This window comes from Symphalangus syndactylus, chromosome 13 (assembly GCF_028878055.3).
Source record: "Symphalangus syndactylus isolate Jambi chromosome 13, NHGRI_mSymSyn1-v2.1_pri, whole genome shotgun sequence".
Taxonomy (NCBI): Eukaryota; Metazoa; Chordata; class Mammalia; order Primates; family Hylobatidae; genus Symphalangus; species Symphalangus syndactylus.
This window is the reverse complement of record NC_072435.2, coordinates 104080000-104096581: the sequence shown is the minus strand read 5'-3', so window position 1 is coordinate 104096581 and position 16582 is coordinate 104080000. Positions and strand designations below refer to the sequence as shown.

Below are 16582 nucleotides of genomic sequence, written 5' to 3'. Positions count from 1 at the left end.
ATCATAGGATCGACAACTGAAAGTAAAGGATTTGGTTTTATCTGTACATAACCGCGCTGTTAGAAACTGCCCCTGGACAGTTGCCTTATGGAGTCGGTACCTCTTGGCCATGGAGAGACATGGAGTTGATCATCAAGTAATTTCTGGTGCGGATGTTTTTGTGGGAGAACTTCTAAGCTATTTGTCCCAAGTGAAAAACAGAGAGCAGTGACAAAGTCATTACATCAGTGTTCCCTGGGGTTTTCTTTGGGTTATGGGGTGTAGTGACAAAAAGGGCTCTGAGTGAGAGATGAACTGGTTATATTTGTGACTTCTTAGAGCTTTTTAACATGCTATATTCATTGTATTTTCTAAGAAGTTGTAGTCTTTTCTCCAAACTTCCTTGATCTGGAACTCTTCTTGCAGGGCGTCTTATGGAAGAAGTTTTTTCTAGAACACAGTCTGTAGAGTGCTGTAGCAACTTCTCTCTTCAACATTCCTGTCTAGCTCATTTCATTCTGTTGCATCTATTAGTCTTTAAAGTCATGTAGTGTTTTATAGTCAGTAGAATGTAGTAACTTTCTGTTAGTTTCCATTTGAATTGGTAACAAATCCTGACTTTTTCTCCAACTCCAGTAACCTTCGAGAAAGCTTTGAATGCCGGCTTCATCCAGGCCACTGATTATGTGGAGATTTGGCAGGCATACCTTGATTACCTGAGGAGAAGGGTTGATTTCAAACAAGGTATTTAAGCACATGTTTTTCACTTTAGAGCTGAACATGTTCTTAATACAGCTTTTGGCAAGATGTCCCAGTTCCCCAGATACATTGTGATTGGGCAAGTGATGTAGACGAGGTATTGGTGACTTTTTCCCCCAGAAATGTTAGCAGTTTCTGTCTTTAACAAGTCATGGTGTGGATTGTAAAGCAAGAGAGTAATTGTTTATACTGGCTTCTGCCAGCCTTTTTAGTCTTAGCTCTCATTTCTCCTTTCAGGTCTTTTTATTTATCCTAAATACTTCTTGAAGTAAGACTGCTGTGTTTTAGAAAAATCTTTGTACCTCTGTGGGATCCTTCATGTCCCCCCCAAAACAACCAGAAAACCCCTAACTTGTACTTGCACATTCGTGTCAGCTGTCACCTCACACAGGTAGCCTTTAGCCATTCTCCTGTTTGCCTGTGTCACTCCAGCTGGTGGAGACTCCCCCCAACAGCACCCTGTGTTCACCTTTTTCATCACGCTGTCCATACTCTATTCTGTTCTAATTTCTTTCTCCCCGACTATGTGATGAGGGTAGGAATTGGCAATTTTATTTCTGTGTCCCTTGCATGATGCCAGGTATATAATGGGTCTCCAGGCAGTTTCAGCATAGGATAAAAAATCAAACAAAGCCAGGCTATGTGGTTTCCTAAAGGCTTTTTTTGCACTTTCCACTAGACTCCAGTAAAGAGCTGGAGGAGTTGAGGGCTGCCTTTACTCGTGCCTTGGAGTATCTGAAGCAGGAGGTGGAAGAGCGTAAGTATGCCCCAGCCTGTGGTTTTGCCCAGTTGTATTTCCTGGTCTGTACTATTTCCTGGTTGATGTACCTTTTCAGCCAGAGGCTATTTGTCTCCAAGTTCCTTTCTAATTTTACTAATTCTGTTTTTGAAGGTTTCAATGAGAGTGGTGATCCAAGCTGTGTGATTATGCAGAACTGGGCTAGGATTGAGGTAAATGTTGTTGGCAAATCTATCACTTCCATCCACCATTGTTTAATAGCATCCTATTAAACCTTAATTAAAATTGAGTCAGAATCCCAGATAATGGCCTAAGCTCTATAAGGATTTATGTTATTTACCTAGGTAATGGTCTAGGCTCTACAAGGATTCATGTTATTTACCTAGCTTGACACATATTTGTAAATGTGTTGGTGAAAATATTAGCTCCCAGCTAGAAGTTATGCAGTAAATGTTTAAATGCTAGGTATTCACTCATTTACTTCTGTCTCTGCCTCTTTGCTTCATTTGTGAGAGCACAGTGAGCGTGTACTGTTTGTCAGCACTGTACTAGGTACTGTGGGAATAAGACAGATAGAATTCCTGTGCTAGTAAGGCTTCTATCTAATGTAGAAGACAGATGATTTGACAAGTAATTAGAGGATATGATCATTTGAATGTCATTACTGGGTAAGGGACACCAAGGTCAGTAAGACACAGAACCTCCCTTGATCAGCAGGTAGAGTTGTAACAATTCTAATCATGTTTTCTCCTCTGAGGGAGCGTCAGATAGAAGAAACTAACATTTGTCAGGTAGTTTCTATATGGGATGCTTATCTTTTAACCATTTTAAAGATGAGAAAACTGAGAATTACAGGTTAAGTAATTTGCCCAAGTCACAGTTTGTAAGTATTAGTAGCAGAGTGTGCATTTAATACTAGATCAGTCCTTTTTTTTTTTTTTAACATTGTCTCTCAAACACTTGTAGTTAAGCTTGATAAAAATAAAAAACATGACTATCCAGTACTGTCGAGTAAGTACCGTGCGCTCCCTCTCTCGGTTCTCAGGAAATATAGGTAGATTAGCTTGTGGCTTCAGAAAGGCTCAGGTGTTTGGGCTGGGTTGTTTACCACTGGAGGGAGGCCTGGGGAATGTCCAGGGACATCTGTAACACTAATAGTTGTGGGGTGCTTTTTATGTGTGTCTGTTGGAAGTATGTTGTATGATGGGTGTCAACGTCATAAAGTTCAGGTCTCCTAACAGCCTGCTGATGCACTTTAGGCTCGACTGTGCAATAACATGCAGAAAGCTCGGGAACTCTGGGATAGCATCATGACCAGAGGAAATGCCAAGTATGCCAACATGTGGCTAGAGTATTACAACCTGGAAAGGTAACTGATCTCGGGGTGGGGAGGGAGGCAGTGCTTGTCAGCTGTGCACCTGTCTTCACTCCTGACTGACTCCTACCAGCTTGGACTAGCTCCTTAGAACTGGGCTGTTTTCTTTCATTCTGTCTCTTTCAGTAGTGGGTACATTTTTAATGGGCAGGGCTAGGGAACCAGACATGATATTTTGTGCCTGGAACTCTTATAGCTGTTTTAATTTTACAGCTATAAATTTTAAAGATTAAAATCTTTTAATTTGTTTTTGTTTTGATTTTTGGGCATGATATTTTATTTGACCTTTTGGAGCTATTTGTTTTTTATATTTGCTTTTATAGAAAAGTAGAAAATACTAAAAAGCTAAGAGAAAAAAACCTCAAATTACTGACCCAGTCATAACCATGACCCATTCTTTGAGACTTTTCTATGTTTAGATTTTTTTGTAATAAAAATGCAATCATAGCATACATGTGTTACAAGCCTTTAAAACTATTTGAATGAAATAAGATAGGCCTAACAATATTTATAACATGGGGAAAACATAAAGAATGTGACCAACTTTTCAGTCTGTCTTGAACGTTGTTCATTGCATAACATTGCTATATTGCTGGGGTTTTTTTTTTTGAAGATTTTTTTCCCTATTTAAAAAACACTGTGTGCCCAAATTAGTCAGAATATTTACAAAAATATGTGATAGAAAGTGACAGTTTCTTTTCTTTTTTCGGGGGAGGTGGGGAGTCTCACTCTGTTGCCCAGGCTGAAGTGCAGTGGCGCAATCTCAGCTGCAACCTTGCCTCCTGGGTTCAAGCGATTCTTCTGCCTCAGCCTCTCGAGTAGCTGGGAATACAGGCATGCACCACCACACCTGGCTAATTTTTGGATTTTTTTTTTAGAAGAGGCACAGTTTCACCATGTTGGTCATGCTGACCTCAAGTGATCCTCCCACCTCGGCCTCCCGAAGTGTAGGAATTACAGGCGTGAGCCACCGTATCCGGCTAAAAGTGACAGTGTCTTATAATCCCACCCCAGAGATAACCACTGTTAAAGCTTGTTGAATATCCCCCTAGATCACCAGTTCACAATTTTTTTGGTCTCAGGATCCATTTTCCGTTCTTAAAATCGGAGGATCCCAAAAAACTTTTATGTATGTGAGTTATATCTATTGATATTTATAATTTATAAATTGAGAAATCTAAAGAACATTTTAATTCATTTAAATATAACATTATTTAACACTAATATCTTTTTTGAGCAGTGACTGTTTTCCAGACCCCAAAATAAAATAGTGAGAAAAGTGGCATTGTTTTCTATTTTTGCAAATATATTTAGCCTGGCCTAGTAGAAGACAGCTAAATTCTCATGTCTGTTACCGATTCTGTCTGTTGTGATCTGTTGTTTTCATTGAAGAGTGTGATAAGAGGTTAGAAAAGAAAGGTATTTTAGAAGCATTTTCAGATAATTGTGGGTATTCTTCTTTCATACATATTATAGCAAAACTTCAGTGTTGCATGTGGAATCTGAAACCATATTGACAGATTCTGTTACAGTAATACCCATTTGTCTATTTTATCTTTTACATGATGCCATAATTCTACGACATTTGGAAAAATCCCAATTCAGTAAATCATGCAGCTCTTCCAATGTTGACATATTTCATCCTATAGTATTAAAAAATCGTATTTGTTCATATCTGTATTGATCTTAGTAGAAAAGTATTTTAAGTAGGAAGCTGTCAGACTTGTGGTGGCAGATACAAGTTTTCCAAAATTCTAATTTTCACTTGAAAGCTTGAATTCTATCACATGCAACAAATAATGTCAGTGGTTTTCCCCAGAGTGGCAGCCTCACTTTGTTAATTTTCAAAAATGTCTGCTAAATACCCAGGTCTGAGTAACTGACCATGGTTTGTCACTCAAGTTTTCTTTCAAGTAAAAATGGTGTCCTTGAAAAAAATGACTTGATTAGCTTGCAACTCAAACAGTAATATGCTTTTTTTTTTTTTTGCAATAACCATTGTACTTCAGTATCCAGAAGGGCTTTAAGTGTACTTAGTATTTCATCACACAGTGCATTAAAAAGATTTCTACTGCCTTGATTTGTGCTAAGGGCCACCATTACTTGTGCACTGTCTTGAAGATGTCAACACAGTGAAAAAGTCCAGTAATGTCTTGGTATTTTTAAAAGGAGTTTTGACTTTGCAGGCCCCCTGAGAGGCTCTGGGAGATCCTCAGGGGTACATGGATCTTACTTTGAGAACCAGTGCTCTGAATTTTTTCTGAGTATCATAATATGTATATATAATTATGTATATTTAAAATGTTTTAAAAACAAATATGAATACACTGTTTCATAACAGTTATGATTAGCAGAATTGTGTAGCTGTAGTGATTAGCAGTGTACAAAAAGGATCTGTTCGCGACCAGCCTGGCCAACGTGGTGAAACCCTGTCTCTATTAGAAATACAAAAATTAGCTGGGTGTAGTGGTGGGCACCTGTAATCCCAGCTACTTGGGAGGCTGAAGCAGGAGAATTGCCTGAACCTGGGAGAGAGGTTGGAGTGAGCCGAGATCGTGCTATTGCACTCCCACCTGGGCGACAAGAGCGAGACTCCCTCTCAAAAAAAAAAAAAAAAAAAGATCTGACTCTGGGTATGAAATTTGACACTAGCCTGGATTCATGACCCTCCCCTTAATAGGACTCCAGAGTAAAATTTCCCTGGGGACTGTATCAGGTTACAGAGAGCTGTTGGACTCCCCCCCACCCGCCATGTGCCACACATGTGAATGCTGTAAAGGCAGAATGCTGGTTGCAGATCACATTGTCAGGTACGCTTTCCAGTAGCCCCTACATGGCTGAGGGAGAGAGTGCTTCAGGGAAATCCTTCGTAGGTGACTGTAGAGACTGGAAGGAGAAAGCATCATGGATAGATCTGAAAGCTAAGGTCTTCTCAGAAGCTAGAGTTACTGAAGAGTGAGTTTCTGCCTGGGAGAGGACGGCCTCTCCCTTCGAGTGCCTTCCACTTTGTGTCCTGGTGGCAGCAACTTTTTGTTTTCTGCCTTAGAGCGCATGGTGACACCCAGCACTGCCGGAAGGCTCTGCACCGGGCCGTCCAGTGCACCAGTGACTATCCAGAGCACGTCTGCGAAGTGTTACTCACCATGGAGAGGACAGAAGGTGGGACCCCCGGCTCTCTTCTGGCTTGGAGCCTAACCCATTTGCTGTTTGGTCTCAAGTAGGAGCATCTGGTTACAGTCTGGGGACAGACTGTGTTTACGCTGCCAACTTAGGTGGTGCCCTATGATTAGACTGTCACAAGTGTCCTGAAAATGAGTCCTCCTGCAGCTCTTCTCACATTCTGCAAGCTATGAGGAGGACTGCGATGTCACTGTAGCACAGGGTTCTAATTCTTTGTAGGGGGGGACTGTGCTGTTATACAATGTTTAGGGGCATCCCTGGCTTCTAGCCCTGAAATGCCAGTAGCAGCTTCCCCACCGCGACCAAACATGACAACCAGAAATGTCTCTTAACATTGCCAGATGTCTCTTGATGGGCAGGATCCCTCCTTTGAGAGTCAACTGTGCTCTAGTACAACGTCTATCCAACAAAGGAGCTTGGAGAGGCAAATGGCTCAATGTGTTCTTTGCATCCCTTGTTAAATTTCAGAGCCTCAGTGTTAGAGAGCTAGAACCAATAGAAAAATAATGTGAACTTACCTGTGGGTATTGGTCTGGATTTTGGGTATGGACCCCTCAGAACTGGCAATCAAAGACCACCAAAAAATAAGAAATAAATGCCTCAACATTTGAGTAGCTCTTAAAATTCTTCAGTCTTAATATAACTGTACTTTTGCATTAGAACGTTTTCATATTCTTTGCCATCTAGAGCCCTTAATAGATCACATTCTGGTTTTCAAGGCTCTCCTGAAAGGAAAGGGACATTTTAAACCCACTTAGAAGGACTGTTTGAATTCTGAACTTCAAGCCTGCAGGGATTACATTTTCTTACTGTTTGATGGGAGAGATCTCTTCTGGAGGTATAGAGAAATCAAGAAAAATTTATGTGATTGTATCCTTCAAAATCCTAAAGAGTGAAAGTTTTGCTTCTCTTTCTTTCAAGGTTCTTTAGAAGATTGGGATATAGCTGTTCAGAAAACTGAAACCCGATTAGCTCGTGTCAATGAGCAGAGAATGAAGGTAACGACAATGTTTGTTTGAAGTCTTTGGCACCTCTGGTAGCTATTTTGGCTCAGTTTGGTATGGATGTTTCTTGTCAAGACATTTTGCATTTTCCTAAGTGTCTTTTACTCAGTTTTAATTATAAAATATTTAGATCAATGTTTAAACCTGTCGTGTCATTTTTAGATTGTTTTAAAACATCAGCCCCAATATTAAGTATTTGTTTCATTTATTGAGGGAATTTTGGCTCTAAAATTTACGAGAATTGATGAAAAAGAATAAAGAAGAGCCTCACTTAGCCTAGTGAGTGGAACATGAACACCCCAGCTTATTTAGGGCTTCAGTTTTATGGATTTTTTTTTTTTTTTTTTTTTTGAGACGGAGTCTCACTCTGTTGCCCAGGCTGGAGTGCAGTGGCGTGATCTCGGCTCACTGCAAGCTCTGCCTCCTGGGTTCACGCCATTCTCCTGCCTCAGCCTCCTGAGTAGCTGGGACTACAGGTGCCCACTACCACGCCTAGCTAATTTTTTGTATTTTTTTAGTAGAGGTGGGGTTTCATCATGTTAGCCAGGATGGTCTCGATCTCCTGACCTCGTGATCCACCCACCTCGGCCTCCCAAAGTGCTGGGATTACAGGTGTGAGCCACCGCGCCCAGCCAGTTTTATGGATTTTTTTCCCTCCTTTAGGTGAGTAATAATTAGGGTGAGGAAATTGCTAATATAACAGAGACATCAGATCCAGAATTCCAAAGAACCTGAATGAGCCGTGGTGTGGAACAGCCGTGAGCCTGTCCACGTTTTTCTCCTGATCTCTGCTCTTCATTTAGTAATGAATTTCCACTCCCTCTCCCCTTTTATGACAAATCAGTACAGTGAATGTAATTGCCACTTCCAGTGATGCATCATCTTCCCACTTTTCTAGGCTGCAGAGAAGGAAGCAGCCCTTGTGCAGCAAGAAGAAGAAAAGGCTGAACAACGGAAAAGAGCTCGGGCCGAGAAGAAAGCGTTGAAAAAGAAGAAAAAGATCAGAGGCCCAGAGAAGCGCGGAGCAGATGAGGACGATGAGAAAGAGTGGGGTGATGATGAAGAAGGTAAGGAGCTCTTGAGAAATTGTGTTTTGAAACGTCTTAAAGTTAGAGAAGTTGCGAAAACAGTACGAAGAACTTTCTTCCCTGAACCATTACCAGCTTGATACCCATTACCCTTTGATCACTGTTAGGGTGTATGTCTTGCAAACAAGGGGCCCTCTTCTCCATGACTAGAATGCAGCCATCAGAGCCGGGGTTAGCAATGAGCTACGGGTTCCTATTTGTCCTGATAATGTCCTTTGTAGTGAAAGGATCCAGTTCAGGATGCACTATTGTGTTTAGTTTTCCTGTCTCCTGGATCTCCTTCAGTCTGGAGTATTCCTGAGCTTTTTTTTTTACTCTGATGACCTGCAGTCTTGGAAGGGGGCAGGCCAGTTGCTTTGTTGTGTCCCTCAGCCTGGGTGGGTCTGATGCTCCCTAAGCATTGGATTCCCCTCATGCATCTTGGGCAGGAATAGTGCACAAGTGCTCCTGTGGCCTGCCCATTGAGTCCCATCAGGTGGACTGTGATTTGCTTTGTTCCATCGCTGGTGACAACCCTTTTGATAATTATTTATGTTGATGCTCTACTTATCCCAGGCTTGGCTAGCAAGAGTTCCTTCACACAGGCTTCTATGTCCCTTTGACCTGTCCCCTTGTTCTTTGATCATTTCCTTACCTTCTAGCACACAATACCCAAGGGTCATCTTGTACTTTCCATAGCTCAGCCCTGGAACCCATCATTTCTCCAAGGTTCCTTTGAGTGATGAGTGGTATTTAGAAGGTGCTAGTTGTGCTCACTGCTGTTGGTTATTGTTCCCAGGCCTGAGTGGTCGAGTGTAGGGAGTGTGTGTGTGTGTGTGTGCGCGTGTGTGCATGTGTACACATATTTATGTCCATATTTATTTCTGTAACTATTTGTGTATACTGAAAGTCATGATTTCACACCAATATCTCCAGTTCCAGTCTAACACCACGGGGTTCCCATTCATACTTGCAACGCCCTTCTCTCTCTTTTTAAAATTTATTCATTTATTTTTGAGACAGAGTCTTGCTTTGTTGCCCAGGCTGGAGTGCAGTGGGGTGATCTTGGCTCACTTCAACCTCTGCCTCCTGGGTTCAAGTGATTCTTGTGCCTCAGCCTCCCAAGTAGCTGGGATTACAGGCACGCACCATCATACCTGGCTAATTTTTTATATTTTTAGTAGAGATCGGGTTTCGCCATGTTAGCCAGGCTGGTCTTGAACTTGTGGCCTCAAGTGATCTGCCTGCCTTGGCCTCCCATAGTGCTGGGATTACCGGTGTGAGCCACCATGTGCAGCTGTGGCACACCCTTCTCTGACCTTGAGAAACTTGGCTCCCTTTATCCTCAGCATCCTCACTTACTCCACCTGGCCCCTGTAGGTATGTAATCAACTTCCTGTCCCTGCCTCCCCTTCTCATATGTGCCATCCCCACCCTGTTTGGTCTCCCACACCCGGGACCAGGCACGGCCCTGCACGGACACCTTTGCCTCCTTCACTCAGGCTTCCAGATCTAGGCTGCTGGGTCCCTGTCACTGCCCCATGCCTGCCCGTCTTCTTCCTTCCATGCAGGCTCTAGCATCCTGTACCACTGCTGCAGCCCCCACCCTGCACAGACCTGCCAGGCTTGGCCCTACTTTTTTTTTTTTTTTTTTTTGAGAGGGAGTCTCGCTCTGTCGCCCAGGCTGGAGTGCAGTTGCATGATCTCGGCTCACTGCAACCTCCGCCTCCTGGGTTCAAGTGATTCTCCTCCTTCAGCTTCCCGAGTAGCTGGGATTACAGTTCGCCAGCCACCATACCCAGCTAATTTTTATATTTTAGTAGAGACGGGGTTTCACCATGTTAGCCAGGCTGGTCTTGAACTCCTGACCTCAAGTGATCCTCCTGCCTTGGCCTCCCAAAGTGCTGTTATTACAGGCATGAGACACTGCACCCGGCCTTGGCCCTGCTTTTAATGGTTCTGACTTAGTGGAATTTTCCAGCAGTGTTTCTTTCACCCTTCTAATTTCAGGGACGGGCAGCTCTGGGTCATATTTATTTCAGAGAGTCAGTCAAGGTAAAGAATTGTCTCTGGTGGCTGGGCGCGGTAGCTCATGCCTGTAATCCCAGCACTTTGGGAGGCTGAGGTGGGCGGATCACCTGAGGTCAGGGGTTCAAGATCAACCTGGCCAACATGGTGAAAACCTGCCTCTACTAAAAATACAAAAATTAGCTGGCCGTGGTGGCGGACGCCTGTTTTCCTGGCTACTCAGGAGGCTGAGGCAAGAGAATCACTTGAGCCCGGGAGGCAGAGGTTGCAATGAGCAGAGATCATGCCGTTGGCACTCCAGCCTGGGAGACAGAGCAAGACGCTGTCTCAAACACAAAACAAAACAAAACAAAACAAAGAATTGTCTCTGGACTTGAAAGGACTCTGTATACTTTCTTAATACAGATGTGTGAGCCAGAGAGAACTGGGAATGGAGTCATCCATCATTGAGTTGACCTTGCTCGCACACCTCGTTTGGGCTTTCCTAAATGACTGAGGGTGGCCCATTGCTCCACTGGCCTCCCAGTTTAGCAGAATAAGGCAAATGTGATGTGTGGCCGTAGTAGCATGTGATCAGGGCATGGCATGTGATCAGGACTGTGGGAGATGGTGTTGTTAATACTGGTGGAGGCCAAAGAAGGCACTAGTGGGTCAGCTTCGTACCAGGAAGACTGTGGGGGAAGAGATGTGGCATCCAGGGTGAAGACCTAGTGACCGTCTGGCAGCGAGAAGGGAAGGTCTGAGCTAGACAGGGAGCCAATGTTAGTACAGCCTGAAGGCACAGCACAGCCTGGCATTCTCTGTGAGCAGCAGATAATTGGGTTTGAACTCGGATGCATTGGAGAGGGATGGGGCAGTGGTCGAGGAGGCTGGAGTGGGAGGTGGGCCAGTCAGCTGGACCCAGCCCAGGGACACTCTTGAATACAGTAGCAGTGTGCAGGGCTTACATTGCATTGGAAAGGCAGTGGGTGAACTGACGGGGAGGTCTGTTTGCCGGAGGCTGACGTCTGTTGAGCTTCAGTACTGGCCCTCTGGAGGCAGTGGTGAGGACAGACTGCAGTAGCAGATTGTGGTTAAGCTCTCTTAAGGACACAAGGCCATATTGAAAGTGTTTTAGAAACCACAGACCCTTTGTAGTGCTTTCCAAAATGTGCTCCCTGGGGCACAGGTATCAGTCACTAGGGTGTTTTTCCAGTGCAGATTCTCATGTCCTATCCCAACCCTGCTGACCTGGGCTTTGTAGGAGAGGGGCCCTGGAATTTGCCTTCTGAACTTTGAGATCCACTGGCCTTTTGTATAATTAAGAGTGGACAATGGGGATTTATGTTATTACTTCCACTTGATTGAGCCCACTTAACCTGAGTGTAATTGGGGCACAGAAAGTCATGGGACAGGTCAGGCAGATCACAAAAGGCTTCTCAGGGGTGGTGCTTGCCCCTCCGAGTCTGGCGAGGGAGTGAGTGTCACATGCAGCTGTCACAGCACTTTCACTTCACCCCTCTGTTCAAGCTCCCTGAAGAGAAGTAACAGTTAATCATGGCTACTTTTCTTTTGAAAACCTGTAGAGCAGCCTTCCAAACGCAGAAGGGTCGAGAACAGCATCCCTGCAGCTGGAGAAACACAAAATGTAGAAGTAGCAGCAGGGCCCGCTGGGAAATGTGCCGCCATAGACGTGGAGCCCCCTTCGAAGCAGAAGGAGAAGGCAGCCTCCCTGAAGAGGGACATGCCCAAGGTGCTGCACGACAGCAGCAAGGACAGCATCACCGTCTTTGTCAGCAACCTGCCCTACAGCATGCAGGAGCCGGACGTGAAGCTCAGGCCACTCTTCGAGGCCTGTGGGGAGGTGGTCCAGATCCGACCCATCTTTAGCAACCGTGGAGATTTCCGAGGCTACTGCTACGTGGAGTTTAAAGAAGAGAAATCAGCCCTTCAGGCACTGGAGATGGACCGGAAAAGTGTAGAAGGGAGGCCAATGTTTGTTTCCCCCTGTGTGGATAAGAGCAAAAACCCCGATTTTAAGGTAGGTTTATGGAAAAAAAGAATGCCTTTCATCTGTGGTTGCTTTAGACAGGCACTTTCTTCCTGCAGCAGTGATATTTAGGATAGATGTGGAAGTTTTACGCTCTGTTCGGATCTAAACTTCCTTGTGAGCCAAGGTCCATCCTGAGCTGGTTCACTGAGGTCTGACTCATGGCATGGCTTCTTCTTGCTGGGTGCTTAGTAATGACAAGGGACTGTGCTGAATGCTTTATGTGTGGCAGCTCATTGACTCCTCATCAGACTCTGTGAATGGCTACTTTTATTCTTGCCGTTTTACAGAGGAAGACACGGAGGCCTGGAGAGGTTAAGTGACTGGCTCCGGTGGCCCTGTTAACAAGTTTCAGAGCATGGCTTGGCTCTAGTCTGCCTGGCTGGGCTGCTCCTGGGGACAAGGCTGGTGTCAGAGGAGTCAGGTGAGCTGGGTCATGACTCGAATCATGGTTTTTCTCTGTCTTCCTTCTTCCTATAGGTGTTCAGGTACAGCACTTCCCTAGAGAAACACAAGCTGTTCATCTCAGGCCTGCCTTTCACCTGTACTAAAGAGGAACTAGAAGAAATCTGTAAGGCTCATGGCACCGTGAAGGACCTCAGGCTGGTCACCAACCGGGCTGGCAAACCAAAGGTCAGAGTCAGAGCAGATTGTGCCTTGTCTTCAAGGCTTGGGCAAACTTCGTTTCTGTATCTGTTCAAAGATGATTTAACCTCTAGAATGGGTTCCTAGTTTGTCTGCTGAGAAACAAAAGTTAATTTCACAGAAAGATCTGCACACTTAGCTCTACTTGTATTTGGAGTCAGATTAACCTGTTTGTAGTTAATTGTACTAAAAAGAATAAGGCATTTGGAAATAGATGATCATGAATTCACCACAGTATGGCCCCTGGCTGTGGGGCTTGGGGGAAGCCCTGTGACCCGCAGCACACGGGCTTTCGGGTGGGCGCCCTTCTGCAGTCTCCTCCCTCTGTCCCAGGCCTCTCTTTCCCTGGGGCCTCCAGCCAGGCCCCTTGAGTCCCTCCATTGCAGTGCCTCTTCTCCTGTCTTTCCTTCTTGCCCCCTCAGTCTCCTGCTAAGTCCTTTTGTGCCCCATTTTGAGTAGTAAGTGGTTTCATTACTGTCTACCCACCGCCCACTCTCCCTCCCCTTTATCCAGGTTAATGGAGAGAAAAAGAGGATGAAATGAGGGAGCGGATAAAGGCACAGAAACACCAGGGCTCACCTGGGCACCTGGGCTGCTGGCCCTGTGTCCCATCCACCTCTTGGTTTATTTGCTGGATTTATACTGGTCCATCTGTCTGTTTCCTTCTTTCTTTCTACTTCTGCAGCACGTACAAGGTGTACTGAACTTGGAAGGGTTATCTGAAGTTACAGTGCGTAGCACCAGTCAGGAAGGAGAGTAGGGTGGGGAAATAAGCCTGTAGACAGAGGATGCAGCAGTGGGGAAGGTAACTTGTTGGTGGGTCGTTTGCAGTGGCCTAGCCTGCTGGTCTCCGGGAGGAAGCCCAGTGCCTGCCCTACGGGAGGAGGTTGTGTCCCCCATCTGTGGGATCTGACTTGGTTCTGGATCTTGCCTCTTCCAGGGCCTGGCCTACGTGGAGTATGAAAATGAATCCCAGGCGTCGCAGGCTGTGATGAAGATGGACGGCATGACTATCAAAGAGAACGTCATCAAAGTGGCAATCAGCAACCCTCCTCAAAGGAAGGTTCCAGAGAAGCCAGAGACCAGGAAGGCACCAGGTGGCCCCATGCTTTTGCCACAGACATATGGAGCGTAAGTGCTTGCATGGTAGACTAGTGCAAACTTTGTCCTGGCTGGCACCAGTTCATGGACCACGGGGGGATTAACCTGGAATGAATTAGCTTCCTGTTAGGACAGAAAAGCCAAGATGGCTTGTGGTAATCACTGTGGTTCCACTGGAGCAAGGTGTCCAGAGCAGGATGCAAGCCTAGGCAGTGACCGCTGCCTGGTACTGGCCAATTTACACTTGTCATTTATTTCAGACAGAACTAAAGGCAGTGATTATTTTAAAGTCCCCTTTGCCAGTTGGATCTGTGTGTTTAAAAAGAAATCTCATACCCATATGTGTGCCAGTCTGCAGCCCTAGCTATGATCCACGTAAGCTGTGCTTTTTGCCGGCTAGGGATGAGGAGGAGATAGCGGAATTGCCGGGTGACTGGTGAGGTCTGAGAGGTGATAGTCACACTGATCCTCTCTGAGTGTGACTGGTGCTCAGGGTTGATCTTTGCCAAAACTGAACAAGGCCAAGTCTGTTGAAGCAGTTTTTACTTAATAGACAGAATTAAGGAGGCGGGGATTATCTCATCCTTTTTTTTTCACCTTTTAACTTCTGGTTATATTAAAACTGTCTTGGCTTATTTTCACAAATAAATGAGGGGCCACGAATTGTTGCTTCAAAAGGTCCATTCAGTGTTTGCTCTTCTAGGAGGGGGAAGGGAAGGACGCAGCTGTCTCTACTGCCTCGTGCCCTGCAGCGCCCAGGTGCTGCAGCTCCTCAGGCCGAGAACGGCCCTGCCGCGGCTCCTGCAGTTGCCGCCCCCGCGGCCACCGAGGCACCCAAGATGTCCAATGCCGATTTTGCCAAGCTGTTTCTGAGAAAGTGAACGGGACTCTAGGAGACAGGAAATGCCTTACTTCACTCTGGCCCGGCGGACCTCCCACCACCCAGCGGTGCACTGGGGATGGACAGGCCTGATGTGCTGCCCGCTCGCAACCACAGATGGCTCCTCTGCTTTAGACAGAAAGGGAAAGGGGTTCTAAGTCAAGAGCCTTTCAGTGCTCCCTCATATTGAGGGCAGTGGCAGAAAAGTGACCACTCTGCAGGCTGGGCCCAGGATGTGGTGTCCTGAGATAGTTTTGTATCTTAAAGACTGAGGCACAGAAGCAAAATGAGAACACACAGTTTTTGAGACACAGTTGTCCAAATGTTTCTGGCCAGCTCCGGCCCCTTTTTGTATGACACTTCTCTTACACCCTGCACAGCACATGTGCCCGTCATTCTTTTAATTTTAAAAGATGAAATGGTAGATGCTAGTAATTCACCAGAATGGCCTCTTGTGGGGGTGGGTCTGAGGGAAGTCAGCTATAAAACATTTGCTGGAGTTTTGTTCAAGGGGGCTGGGCATTTTTATATTATGTATTTGTAAATGACATGTCAGCCATTGTTTCATGTTTCCTAAAAGCAGAATTTTATCAACATTTGTTTTGTATAGGAATTATTTGTGCCACCTGCCGTGGACTGTTTTCTTTGCCTAGTGACTAGTGACCTGTGTTGTCTAAACATGAGTTTCAGCCCTTTGGTTTTGTTTAATACCATGTCAAATGCAAACTTCAATTCTCCCCATTTAGCTTTATTAAACTGAAGTTCTCTTCAAAACTTCTTGCTGAATGGTACTCAGATGTGCATTCACATACAGATGTGTTTTGAAGTGGGTGTACCTTGCTTTACCTAATAGATGTGTAAATAGAACTTTTCTAAGTCAAATCCCATTGTCACTTTGATTTAAATTATTTCAGCTGTGATGTGTCTTCAGTTTTATACAGTTGTTTATAGCAGTTTGACACTGGAGCTTTTGAGCTTTTTTACCTCACATCTTTTATCAAATAATATTTATTGCTTTGAAAACAGCATTGCCAGTTCAGTAGGGGAAGCTTGCTTTATTAAGACACTCTGGAGAAAGACGTCAGGGAAGCCTTGTATATGTCATGGGAATCAACTCCTCATTTATCTGTTGTGTAAGTTTAAGTTTTTGTGCATCAGTCGGGTTTTCTATATTTTTTTAACTTAACATTTTTTAATATAACCAATTAAAAAGTAGACAGAACAGTAAAATAAACTCCTGTGTGCCTACCATTCAGCTTCCAGCATTCCTCAACTCCCAGCCCCTCTTCCTTCATGTCTGTTTCCCCTCCACCCTCTGTTATATTGAGGCACGTTCCAGATGTCATTGTGCCCATCCAGTAATGTTGTGGCAGGTGTCTCAGGAGGACTGAAAGGCCTTCACTCCTAGAAACATTAGTGGTAATCCCTTAATGTCATCAACTGTCCACTCAAATTTCTACCTTCCTATAAATATCAGCTCTCCTCCCTGCAAATTATTGCTTGGTAAGCCTCTTAGGTCTTTTAAAATGTAGGTTCCCCTCCATCTCTTTTTTTATACAAAACCAACTTTTTACTAGGCTTTACTTCTGAATTAAATTCAAACGGTGGCTATGGACAACAGCAAGAACCTTTGCTGTCCCACGCGTTCCTCCTGCAGTGTTCTCTGTGATGCTGCTTGGAAGGCTGTTCGGTTGTTCAGCTGGTGTGATGATTTGGGTAGCTCAGAGGGAGCCCTCATGGTTGGGGACCTGACACATGAAGAGCCATGAATATCACTATGGGTGAGTGTGGCCTTA

General features: G+C 44.8%; 1 protein-coding gene across 3 annotated transcripts in view; it reads left to right on the top strand.

Moving 5' to 3' along the window:
* SART3 (spliceosome associated factor 3, U4/U6 recycling protein) overlaps nt 1-15668 on the top strand; it is a 37397-nt gene extending 21729 nt beyond the window's left edge. For 2 of the 3 annotated variants that reach the window (XM_055236339.2, XM_055236338.2), the window contains exons 8-19: nt 8-146; nt 616-723; nt 1418-1495; nt 1631-1689; nt 2737-2846; nt 5899-6011; nt 6954-7030; nt 7935-8103; nt 11697-12151; nt 12641-12793; nt 13746-13936; nt 14610-15668. In XM_055236339.2, coding sequence (XP_055092314.1) covers nt 8-146; nt 616-723; nt 1418-1495; nt 1631-1689; nt 2737-2846; nt 5899-6011; nt 6954-7030; nt 7935-8103; nt 11697-12151; nt 12641-12793; nt 13746-13936; nt 14610-14787 — 1830 coding nt within the window. In that variant the 3' untranslated portion in view covers nt 14788-15668. The remainder of the gene's footprint in view (nt 1-7; nt 147-615; nt 724-1417; nt 1496-1630; nt 1690-2736; nt 2847-5898; nt 6012-6953; nt 7031-7934; nt 8104-11696; nt 12152-12640; nt 12794-13745; nt 13937-14609) is intronic. The other variant, XM_055236341.2, reaches the window with a different exon arrangement.
* The last annotated feature ends 914 nt before the right edge of the window (nt 15669-16582 follow it).